Here is an 11,648-nt window from a genome sequence, read left to right on the forward strand (position 1 = left end):
GTCTAATCTGAGAATGGTGAAATAACTTAGTAGACTGACTACCTTTTTGAGGCCGCGACAACCTGGGCAGCCTAGGGTAATCTATCCCAATGAAGCTCAGCGCGCAGCCCAACAGACTCATATTAATAGATACCCATAGCTACTACTAGGCATGGGCATAGGCATAGGCATAAGCATATGCTATTTGATCCTTTTTCGGCATCATAAAGTGTGTTAATTTAAGTCGACTCCTTGTAGGGCTTAGGCGAGTTCGTGCGCAAGGACTCAGCGTGTTTGAGATAATGACCTAATTTCGTTGGTTTGATATCTATTCGTCGCGTCTGTAAGCCCAACCCCACGCGTATTTATTATCCCACTTATCCCACATACTCAGCAGTCCGTACCGTACCGCAAAAAGGCAAAAAATACAAAACAAAGTAACAGCTAGATTGCATAGCCTGGGTGTCACTGTCCCTTCTCTGGCACACAAAACACGCAAGGGAATCTCCTGCTGATCACCAGGATGATGCAGTGCGGCGCAAACACACAGATGCTATGGCACATGCAGGTTATGCTACCTCGCCTTGGTCAGTAGCGTCTGCGACGGGCGGACCGCGTTGCTATTACGCCCGTTCAGAGTAGAAAGAGAGAATCATTTATGGAACCGGCAGCAGAGGCACCGGCCCGACGAGGATGATGCTCACTGTGTTGTAGTGCTGCGTGCGTGTGTGCGTGAGAGCGTGAGAGCGAGCGAGCAATGTGCGTGCACCAGAAAGATGGTGAGGACCCCATGGTATGTAACTCCGCATATGTCATTGACGTCCAGGGGGTTGTAGACAGCAAAGCATCCGTAAAATGAGAGGTCATCATGTTGAGGTTCCAGACCGGATCGTCAGTCGCCTTCGCTTGTCACGATATCCATGCTCGACTGATTATATGGCGATCATACCTCTCAACCACATCGTGATGACCGACCCAGTGGGTTGAGCGAGAGAGTCAGTTGCTACACTACCTACAGCCCTAGGGAGATGATCTTGGAGGAGACGAGGAACTTTTGGGTAGGCAAGGGATCCATGTACTGAAATGTTTGTGCAGCAGGAGAGGACAGCCATTTTCTGTCTCATGCCTCCAAGTTACGTTTTTTTCCCCTCCTGGCCCAGGTCTAAGCCTTACTAAGTACGCGTGATGGGTAGGGCTCGCGTAGATGTGATATTATATTCCAATATGCCGGCGGCTGGGCGAGTAGTTGCCTCCCTGTAGTAAAGACAGGCGCCTCGCTTGTTGAGCCATATATGAACACGTTTACATGTTTTGATTTGCTGTAAATCATCATACCGTATAGTCAGAACAATAATGCTTCCCCTATTGAGTACATTAGGCCCACGTAGCATTATGACACCTAGTTATTTGACCGTGAAGTCTAACTTGCCTAGCACCAAACTTCTCGGAAGATGCCGTCCACGTCGAACAAGGGTCCGGGATAGTGGTTTCGAAGGACGTCGACCCTGGCCGGGGCTGGAGTGCATGCAAGATATCCCGTGGTCTGCTCAATTGGTGATTCCAAAGGCATCTAAGCCGCAGATCATCTGAGCCGCCTGTTCCATACTCCATAGTCGGTGCTTTCTTTGGCACCATGCATTGTCGTTTCTGCAGGGAAGAACCATCAAGAGGGAAATAACCGTTGAGAATAACACCGCGTCTTAATGCAGGGGAACAGAATGCTACAATACGAGACGTGATGCCCACAACACGGGTCGGTAGTCGAGCGGTTTAGACCCTGGCCGGCTCCGGCATTTCTCGACTAGTTCATGCCATCAGAGGGTTTTAGTGCACCTGCAGACCAAGATCGAGCTGAGACGGTCTCTTGTTGGGTGAACTCACGCCCTGCTTTTTGCCGCTTTTATGCTTGCATCGCCTTGATAGCCTGGGGTCTTCGACAACCAGACCAGACAAGCCAAGCCAAGACAGGTTCAAGGGTCCCCTGGCCCGCCTTAGTTCACCTGGCTAGCCCTTTGATATCCTGCCGCGCCTTGTCTCACTGAACCTTGACTTGACAGCGACAACCCAAGCCAAACCAAAGACGACAACATGAGGAAGATCGCGATGCCTTGTAGAGTTAATACAGGCGACTAGGCCACATATTAAGCCGAACGAGCCGCAATAACTACGTACGTACGTGTTCGTATCAAACTAAAATTAATAGCAGGAGAAATGCCTCTCGATCTGACCGGGAGATGCTGAGTTTTTCCCCCAGTAACATTCAAGGAAGAAGGCTTTTCATATGAACATCATAATGAGGCAGAGAGGCTTTGTAGATCTATATGTAGTAAGTTGCAGTGTCATAGTCACCGACTCAGGGCAGCTTCAAATCCATCTTCAGGAACATTGCCTAGCCTCATAGGGTCGGTACGTAGAGTATGTATAATCTGTTTTGGGATGTGCGATGTTGGGAGTAGAAAAGACCCTGGGCGGAGATTCCTTCTTGGGCAATATCTGTTGGTCCTTCCTGGTAGTTGTCCGTTGTTTCGATGCGATGTGAAGCGAGGAAGGAAGGAGATGGGCATTCGTTTATCTATATCCACGTTTCTCCGATCCAACCAATTTGTTCTATACACCATCACCATCAACATCAAGTCATGGACACTGTAAGTCAGTCAGTTCCGTTTGTATGCACGAACGGTTTACACATGACATGAACTCAAACACAACAACACTACACAGACCATCAATCAATCACATCACGTCACCCCCTACAGCTGCTACGACTGTACTAAACGTTTAGGGGACTTCCACACCCACCACCCACCTCCACCACGCGCGTTGTCGACGGCCGACGGCTCCACCGATTCCTTGTCTCTCTCGCAGGGCAGGGCATGGTTGTGAACATGGATTACATAGCTAGCATCGCCATGGAAGGGAGACAAGAGGAGAGATGAGTCCAAAAGCGGCCCAACCCTGAACCAAAACCACCAAAGTTATCAAGTCCCAAAAGCCAGACAGACACTGCTGTTTCTCTACCCCACAGTCGCACACCCGGACCGTGCACTACAACCTATCCAACCTATCGTGATCGCTGCCATTTGATTTTCTACCACTTAAGGTCCCCACCCTTCTGTGATTCTGGGCCTTAAACCCCCAGCTTCCACGACTCAATCTCTTCCACCCAAAGACCAAGGACCCGGTTAACTTGCCTCCGATCCTCGTTCTTGCACCTCTCTCAAACACCATCGAGAGCTCAGTTCGCAGCTTTCCGAAGAGACGGATTTTCTTCCTCACGGAACGTCGACTCGCGCGGCCTGATCCGATATCCATTGCATCACTGTTGAATCAACCTTCGTAACGTTTCTAAATTCACTTCCGCCAGTTCCTTCGCCCCAGCCGGGGCGCAGACCAGTCCCCAGCTTCCAGTGCGGGGAGCCACTGACTACATACGTACCCGTTGGTTCTCCATAAACTCCCCGGACGACTTCGGGTTACCTCAAATCTCAACGCTCTTGCGCTGCAGCGTTTTAACCTGCACAACAGCTGCTCCCGCCAACCGTTATAAAGATTTCGTTTCGCACAGCCGGGCTGCACTCGCAATCTTGAACCCCCTGCCCAATTCTGTCGTTTCGCTTCATCATCGCAACCACACCGGTCCGGTAGATTTTGTTTTCCAGCACCGGATTCTTGGCCTCGGAAGGCCCGCGTCGCAACTCTGTCTCTGGCAGAGCCATGTCCGGTCGTGCCGTTTCGAATTCTCAACATGCCCAGCAGTCCTTCGGTTCCGGTCCTCAACTCTATCGCGACGTCGCTGAATTGCACGCTGTGCCATCTCCCTCTCACGGCGCCTTAATGGATCCCTCACATTTTGACGATTTCGCGTTTGCTTACCAAGGTCTTCCTGACCAACCTTCTCTCGTTTCTCTGGCCGATCACGCCCACGCCCACGCCTCACAATCACCAACTGCATTTCCTCAGCACCAGGCGATGTCTGGCCTTGCACACAACGGTTTGCCATTTGGCACCCTCCCTGCAGGCAACCGAAGCCAGAGCATGGATGGCTCCGATACTCCTCCAGATAGGACATCTCCCGCATCCAACGCCCTCGAAGACTCGACTACAGACGAGTTTGGATTGGCTTCCCGTAGTCGTGCAGATGCCACGGATCTGGGCGGTAAACCTAAGGAGGATAAAGCCGATGCCACACCGGCGTGGAGTGAGCTGAAGACAAAAGCTGGCAAAGAAAGAAAACGCCTCCCGCTCGCGTGCATTGCATGCCGCCGAAAGAAGATCCGCTGCTCAGGCGAGAAGCCCGCCTGCAAGCACTGTTTACGCTCTCGTATACCATGTGTGTATAAGGTCACCACTCGGAAGGCGGCGCCACGGACAGACTACATGGCCATGCTCGATAAGCGATTGAAGCGTATGGAAGAACGCATTATCAAGGTCATTCCCAAGTCCGATCAGGAAGTAGCTTCGTCCGTGACTCGGGCCGTTGTTAAACCAGCGATACCAGGAACCGTACCTTCAAATAAGCCAACCAAAAAGCGCGGCGCCGAGGAAGCCTTTGGACCTGATCTAGAAGCGTGGGCCAAGGCGCCCTCGAAGCCCAAGATCGATGGTGATGATAGGCCCAGTAGCCTGCAAGTACAGGAAGCCGAGGAGAATAAGCTTCAGCATGAAGGCACTGAGGCACTGCCCTCCAAAGAAATTCAGGAGCATCTGGCAGAGGTGTTTTTCGACAACATCTATGGTCAATCTTACCATCTTCTCCACAAACCCAGCTACATGCGAAAGCTGAAGTGAGTTCTTTCAAGATTTAAAACATGTTTTTCTCGCTAATGGTCCACAGAAATGGGACGCTACCCCCAGTGCTTGTCCTCACAGTGTGCGCTGTAGCTGCTCGTTTCACTTCGAGCCCTTTAGTGAATTCTTCGGGACCCGAGTTCCTACGCGGCGAAGAATGGGCGTCACACGCTCGAGATATCTGTACCAGGCGATACGAATGGCCAAATCTCACAATTTTGACCTGTCTCCTCATTTTGGGCCTTCACGAATTTGGAACATGCCAGGGTGGCCGTAGCTGGGCCTTGGGCGGTCAAGCAATTCGCATGGCCTTCGCCCTTCAGCTGCATAAAGACCTCGAGTATGACCCCTCCGGTCGTACTGGTCCTAAAAAACAGCTTAGCTTCATCGACCGAGAGATTCGACGACGTATAATGTGGGCGTGCTTTCTCATGGACCGTTTCAACTCTTCGGGGACAGATCGGCCCATGTTCATCAGAGAGGATACGATCCAGATTCCCCTGCCGGTGAAGGAGAAGTACTTCCAGTTCGATATGCCTGCTCCAACCGAGATGCTCGATGGTCAAGTTCCTCACCCAGCATCACCCAATGATGGGCAACTTGCTGATGCACGAGAGAACATGGGAGTTGCAGCATTTCTGATCCGAGCCATCGCCCTTTGGGGACGGATCATTACCTACCTTAGCCAAGGGGGAAAGGATCTGGACCCAAACCCCATGTGGGAGGACGAATCCCAATATGTGAAGCATCTCAACGATGTCGTGAATCTTGAAGCCAGTTTACCTTCGTCACTCAAGTACTCTGCTGAGAACCTCGACGTCCACAAGACAGAGAACACGGCAAGTCAATTTCTTTTCATGCATATCTGCCTGCAGCATAACATCCTTTTTGTGAGTCGAGCAGCGATGTCAGCGCGAAAGCAGCAAGGTGTTCATGATGACTTTTTCTCTGAAGCGAGTAAGAGGACTTTCAGCGCTGCGAATCAGATATCTGAGCTCCTTCGTGAAGCCGAACAATCGCGATGCTTTGTTTCGGCACCCTTTGCTGGATACTGCGCCTTTTCCTCGACAACAGTCCACATCTTGGGCGTCATATCTGGAAATCCCAACATGAAGCCAACAGCGGAAGCCAATTTGACCACCAACGTCAAGTATCTTCACAAGATGAAGAAGTACTGGGGCATGTTTCACTGGATGGTGGAGAATGTGCGCACACAGTATCGAAACGCCCTGGACGCCATGAGAGCCGGTGCAAATCTGCAAGACCGTGCTGCACAATCGTCTTTCCTCCAATACGGAGACTGGTTCAACCGGTACCCGCATGGTCTCTCTGATGCCGAATTCATGGACCCTGCCACCCATAAACGGAAGGATTCGGGAGCAGATGGCGTTCTCGAAGCGAAGCCCGAGCTACAATCGGTGGAAGAATACTTCTCCACGCTTCCAACACCCCAGAGTGTCGAACATAAGGATACCATTCGCGCTGTGGGACCTAAGAGGAAGCAGAGCGCCAAGAAACAAGCTGGTTTGCCGACACAGTCCGGCCAGCATCTCGAGTCTATGCAAGGGACAGACGCAGACTCGGTCTCTGGGGCTCAGGAACGTAGGTTTTCGGGTGGGCTGGGGCTGCCATCCAACAGTTACAACCCTCTCGCAGTATCAAACGCGCAGAATCCAGCTTTCAGCACAGCTATGTCACCTATGAGTCCGGCCAACATGACGGCGTTCTCCCATCATGCTCACACCCCCACATTCTTCCCTCCTGAGTTGCTAGCCATGAACTTCGGACAGGGCGCCAATGGAAATATTGACCCGCTTGATCGTCAGCTTGTCTTTGGGGGATATTCTTTGGACGCCAGCACGGGGTTGGGTGGTGGTCAGGATATAATGAGTGGCCTTGACTGGGACGCTGTTGCTTCAGGAGCCCATCCAGATGGAGGCTTACAAGGCCGGCGGTCTACTGCTAAGGCGGGCATGAATGGGCAAGCAGCCGGTATGGCTGATGGAGCAGGACTTAGCGGACCGGAAGCATCGTCCGCATGGTTCATGCCATTCAACATGGAGCCTCCAGAGATGGGCCAAGATCCCGGCTTCAACATGGGTGGAATTGACCCATTCACGGGAGTGTTTGGAGGAGGGGGTAGTGGTTTGGCAACGCCGAATGCATTGGGTGGGCTACAGCAACAGGGTCCTTAGGAGGGACTGTGGGAGTGGTTAGCCTGGGTAACACCATATTCCCGGAGGTCTTCGCGGCCACACAAGTTCACTGGGCCCCGATATTGACGTTGGCAGTGTGGCCAAAAGACATTGTCAGCCAGGACTTGAACCTGATGTAGGCCACGAGCCTTGGGTGATGTCTTATATTCTTTTTTTGTTCTTTATACTTTCCACATGGGAATCTGTACCAGAGATAAGGCTGGGTTTGGTTGGGTATTGGCGAAGAGGCATATTGAAGTTTGTATGGCGAACACTGTCGGGCGTGTCATCTAACCGTGGGGGAAGGAAAATTGTGTTTTAAGTACTTGAGATACCATCATACCCGTCATGCTCATTTAGAGATGAGTTGACATTCGTTTGCCAAGAGATGAGATAGTTCGTTAAGAAATCAAAGTTTCTAAAACTGTTGTTGAAATGAATGCACCTTGCTTTTGTGATGGGATGGGCCCAACACTGCTACTTAAAAAAACAGCTTAACTAGAAATACAACATGGAACGCCTGATTTTTGTTATGCTATCGCAGTGGTATCTTGATCGATCCCCCCAACACCCTTCTATTCCTCCGCTGTAGTGGTAGTAGCATTCTTCTTGCTCTTGGACCTCTTTCGCTTCTTCTTCCTCTCACCAACATCGCCTACCACATTATCCTCCTCGCCATCTTCCTTCTTGTGCTTCCTCTTCTTATCACTCGCGGGCTCGATCACGGCGCCACCAGCGTCTTCATCGGCAGAGATCAAGCGCTCGAAGCCATATGTAGGACCGTCGCGCTCATACTCCTTTCCAAAGATCTCACGACGCCACTGGCGTAGACGAGCCTTCTTACCGAGACGCTTCTTGTCTTTGCGCTTCTTCTCCTGGTCGCGGAAGGTGGCAAGTTTCTTGAGACCAGCATAGTCGTTGAGGGCAGCGTCGGAGGGAGCGAGGAGAATATCGCGCGCGGTCATGCCAAAAGATTGAGGGGAGGTCTCGCGGTAGCGGAAAGGAGCATGAGACGATTGCTTGAAGATGGCATGGTCGGTAAGCTCAAGTTTGGAGTCTACAAGAGCCTCAAGCTTGGCGCGCTCCTGACGAGCTTGCTTCTGGGACTCCTTGCGGGCCTTCTTGTGGTCTGTCTTGCGCTTCTTGGAGGCCCGACCATCCTCGTCCTCGTCCTCCTCATCCTCCTGAGCGTCGTCTTCGACATCACTTAGGCTAATGTTTGGCTTCTTCTCATCGTCCTCGAAATCTGGAATGATATCCTTGATGTCGATATCATCATCCCATTTTGGCTTCTTGGGATGCTTGGACTTCTTCTTTTCGCCGTCTTGTTCCTCGTCCTCTGATGCTACAGCATCATCTTGTTGAGCATAGTAATCGTCACCAAATCGCTTCCTCATCTCCTCCTCCCACTTGTCATCCTCCCATGCGTCGTCGAGGAACTTGATCCAGTCCTCATCGGTGAGATCCTTGCCCGCATTGCCAGCTGTGCGCTTGATCTTACGCAGCTTTTCCTGGGCTTCATCAAGCTTGAGCTTCTTTAGACGAGCCTTCTCCTCACGCCTCTCCTTCTTCTCGGCCTCCTTGCGCTCACGTTCGAGTTCACGTTGACGCTTGCGACCAGTCTTCTCCTCACGCCTGACTGACTTGGCTGCGGCAACATCACGAGCATATGATCGAAGGAATTCGTTGCTCCGCTCTGGGTCCTCGAATCGCAAGTTGTAAGCCTGTTCGAACTGGTCGGCGCGGTCATCATCATCCTCTCCTTCATCCGACTCGAACGCTTTCCAGTTCGAACCATCTGGAGGGACCCAGGCACGCGCGCTCATGAAATTTGATAAGAAAGTCTCAGGGTTCTTATCGGCGTTGGCAACATCAACCTCGGTGATGGCCATGGCTGCTTTCCGCGAGGGGTGTACACCATTTGAGTCCGCCTTCTCTGTCTCCTTTCGCTTCATGAAACCGCCGTCCTCGTCGTCAGAGTCTTCATTGGCGGCAGCATGCATCTCAGCCACGATTGAATTCTTGAGAACATCTTGTTCCTGGTTGTAGGTCATGGGTACATCCTCGTCGGCATCGTCGGCACCAGTGTCACCTCGCATGTACTTTTCTCGGTGGTAATCCTTCAAGTAGACTGGCTTTTCCTTCTTTTCCTTCTCGGTTGCTGTGACGGCGGGGTCATCGGGCTTGTAAAAGGTCACTTCCTTGTCGTAGACCTTGGGGTCCTTGTTTCGAATGGCTTGGAGAGTGGCAGAGATCTGGGCGTCGAGGTCTTCAGTAGCAAGAAAGCCATCTTCATCTTCCTCCTCGTCTGACGAGGACGACTCGTCGTCGTCGTCGTCGTCGTTGTCTGGCTGCTTTCCTGTATTCTTGAACTTCTCCTCTAGTCTTTGTCTCTCTTCTCGTTTCTTGTTGTGCTCGAAACGACGGGCAAAGTCCTCGTTCACCTTGAAGCCGGTCGTGGCAATAGCGGCGCCTCCATCTTCTGATTCGGAGTCGCTATCATCGAGGAGGGTGCGCTTGGTGTTTTTGGGGTCCTCGGTGGACTTCCCCATGGTGGAGATAGTTCTTGGAAGCAAGCAAGGGATTAAATAAAGAAGCAATTGATCATGCGTTGAGAGAATGAGTGTAAGAAAAGACTGCAACAAGCGGCACTATCTTTATCAACAAGACCCAATTAGAGCTTCCATGCGCTTGTCCCAACTTTTTTTTTTTTCTGCCGCTTTGAAAAATTGGCGGGGAGTCGGAATATGGTGAAATATTAAACCGAAGGGTGTCCAGCTGCTTTGACATCAACCAATCAAGGGCCACTCTTTTCTTAGCTGCCTTGAGCGCTGGCAGCGGCTGCATGTGGCTTCGTCATCAGGGAAGCAAACTGACCAACCCCGGCCACTAAAGGCCTCTAGAAAAGCGCCTGGAACTGGGCCCTTCGCCGCTACGGCTGCTACCTCCTTAGATACACTCCATGCAGGTGCTTCTACAGTACCGACTCGACTGACCTCCACTACTAACCTTGCGGTAACTCTACCTTACTTACTGACGTCGCGTCTTTACCTCCTCTGCCCCAGGCAACATCCATCAAGACCATTAAACTCCCGATAATCGTTCTGTGTTTAATAACCCCCCGTTTACGCTACTTGTCCGTTTTTTTACGACGATATCGATCTTCCGACTTGTCTCAGCCATAAAGAAACTACTTCATCCAACTTGACCTCATCTCCGAGGGATCCCGCAATCATGGCCGACTCTGCCAACGCCCCGAAGCCCAGCAGCAGCGTCAAGCTGGTGCTTCTCGGTGAAGCCGCCGTCGGAAAGGTGCGCTTGGACAATCACATGCTGCGAAGGCATCTCCTAGCATACTAATTGAGCTGATAGTCGTCTCTCGTTTTGCGCTTCGTTAACAACGACTTCCAAGAAAACAAGGAGCCCACTATTGGTGGTATGTATCTTGTGCCTCCCCAGTCCTTCCATTACGTCGCTGACAGTTAGCGTCAACAGCCGCCTTCTTGACCCAAAAATGCAACCTTCCCACAAGGACAATCAAGTTTGAGATTTGGGATACCGCCGGCCAGGAGCGCTTCGCCTCACTGGCTCCAATGTACTACCGAAATGCTCAGGCCGCTCTCGTCGTTTATGATCTCACCAAACCTACATCTCTGATCAAGGCCAAGCACTGGGTTGCAGAGTTGCAGCGACAAGCATCTCCCGGCATCGTTATCGCACTGGTTGGCAACAAGCTGGATCTTACGGGCGACTCTGGCGCTGCTGCTGATGGTGAAGATGGTGAGGAAGGGGACGACTCTGGCGACGCACGCAAGGTTCCAACAGAAGAGGCTCAGGCATACGCGGAAGAGGAGGGATTACTATTCTTTGAGACCAGTGCCAAGAGCGGACATAACGTTACCGAGGTTTTCACTGCCATCGCAAACGCCATACCCGAGACGTCATTGAAGAGTGCCAGAGGAGCTGGCGCATCGAATGCTACCAGCCGGGCAGGCGAGGAGCAAAGAGTGAATCTCGGTGGTCCCAAGGATGTTGGTGCTAAGGACAGCTGTGCTTGCTAGACGGAGTCAAGTGGCGTATGGGTCGATGAGGGTGAGAGGATGAATTGGAGGTGCACACGACAATTGATTTTGTATTGCACGTTATGCTGCCCTTTTCCTGCGAGCCGTTTGCTTGGGATTGATGCTGAGGAGAGCATGGGAGTTGACTCTGCGATTTTTTCGTTTCTTTTCCTGTTACTACCTAGCTGAGTTTTGTTGCGGCATGTATGGACAATTAGTGGTCTTGTCTATCTCTTTCTCGTAATAACAAAACTGATGGACTGAGCATATACCACCTCCAAAAGGCTTTGGGAAAGAGTCTCTTTTGTATCAGGAACTAGGTACCTGTGTACCTCTTGTGTGCTCTAACAATATCAGTCGCTAGCCTAACCCAAACAACGACTCATTAGTCGTTTTTCACTTGTTTAAGTCCTCTGCAAACTCAGTAAATATCACGTCTCTATGATTCAGAGTCAACCTTGTATCTGAGCGCTCTGTTAGTTATCAATTATTTCAGCTCACCTCACACCTCAGTACGAATTGCAATAATTACTCAACCAATCCGCAATCGAAACATTCTGTGTAAACCGGTCTTTGCACATTAGTCCACCAAATCCAGTCTTTCTCATTTGATATGTATAAGCAT

The 11,648-nt window shown here is 51.2% G+C and overlaps 4 protein-coding genes across 4 annotated transcripts; 2 read left to right on the forward strand and 2 right to left on the reverse strand.

Moving 5' to 3' along the window:
- The first annotated feature begins 2,888 nt into the window (after nt 1-2,888).
- FOIG_05174 (uncharacterized protein) lies at nt 2,889-9,656 on the forward strand. Its single transcript, XM_031203664.1, has 2 exons — nt 2,889-4,763; nt 4,814-9,656. The coding sequence occupies exons 1-2, from the start codon at nt 3,694-3,696 to the stop codon at nt 6,960-6,962; spliced, it is 3,219 nt and encodes a 1,072-aa protein (XP_031067243.1). The 5' UTR covers nt 2,889-3,693; the 3' UTR covers nt 6,963-9,656.
- Nucleotides 3,025-3,291, reverse strand: FOIG_05175 (uncharacterized protein; the record flags this gene model as incomplete). Its single annotated transcript, XM_031203665.1, has 1 exon — nt 3,025-3,291. One exon carries the CDS (start codon nt 3,289-3,291, stop codon nt 3,025-3,027), a length of 267 nt encoding a protein of 88 aa, XP_031067244.1.
- Nucleotides 7,340-9,670, reverse strand: FOIG_05176 (uncharacterized protein). Its single transcript, XM_031203666.1, has one exon. It carries the CDS (start codon nt 9,512-9,514, stop codon nt 7,538-7,540), a length of 1,977 nt encoding a protein of 658 aa, XP_031067245.1. The 5' UTR covers nt 9,515-9,670; the 3' UTR covers nt 7,340-7,537.
- Nucleotides 9,671-9,797: 127 nt separating this feature from the next.
- FOIG_05177 (rab family, other) lies at nt 9,798-11,560 on the forward strand. The gene is made up of 3 exons (XM_031203667.1): nt 9,798-10,274; nt 10,335-10,398; nt 10,458-11,560. The coding sequence occupies exons 1-3, from the start codon at nt 10,197-10,199 to the stop codon at nt 11,021-11,023; spliced, it is 708 nt and encodes a 235-aa protein (XP_031067246.1). The 5' UTR covers nt 9,798-10,196; the 3' UTR covers nt 11,024-11,560.
- The last annotated feature ends 88 nt before the right edge of the window (nt 11,561-11,648 follow it).

Source organism: Fusarium odoratissimum, assembly GCF_000260195.1.
Source record: "Fusarium odoratissimum NRRL 54006 unplaced genomic scaffold supercont1.6, whole genome shotgun sequence".
NCBI classification, from domain to species: Eukaryota; Fungi; Ascomycota; class Sordariomycetes; order Hypocreales; family Nectriaceae; genus Fusarium; species Fusarium odoratissimum.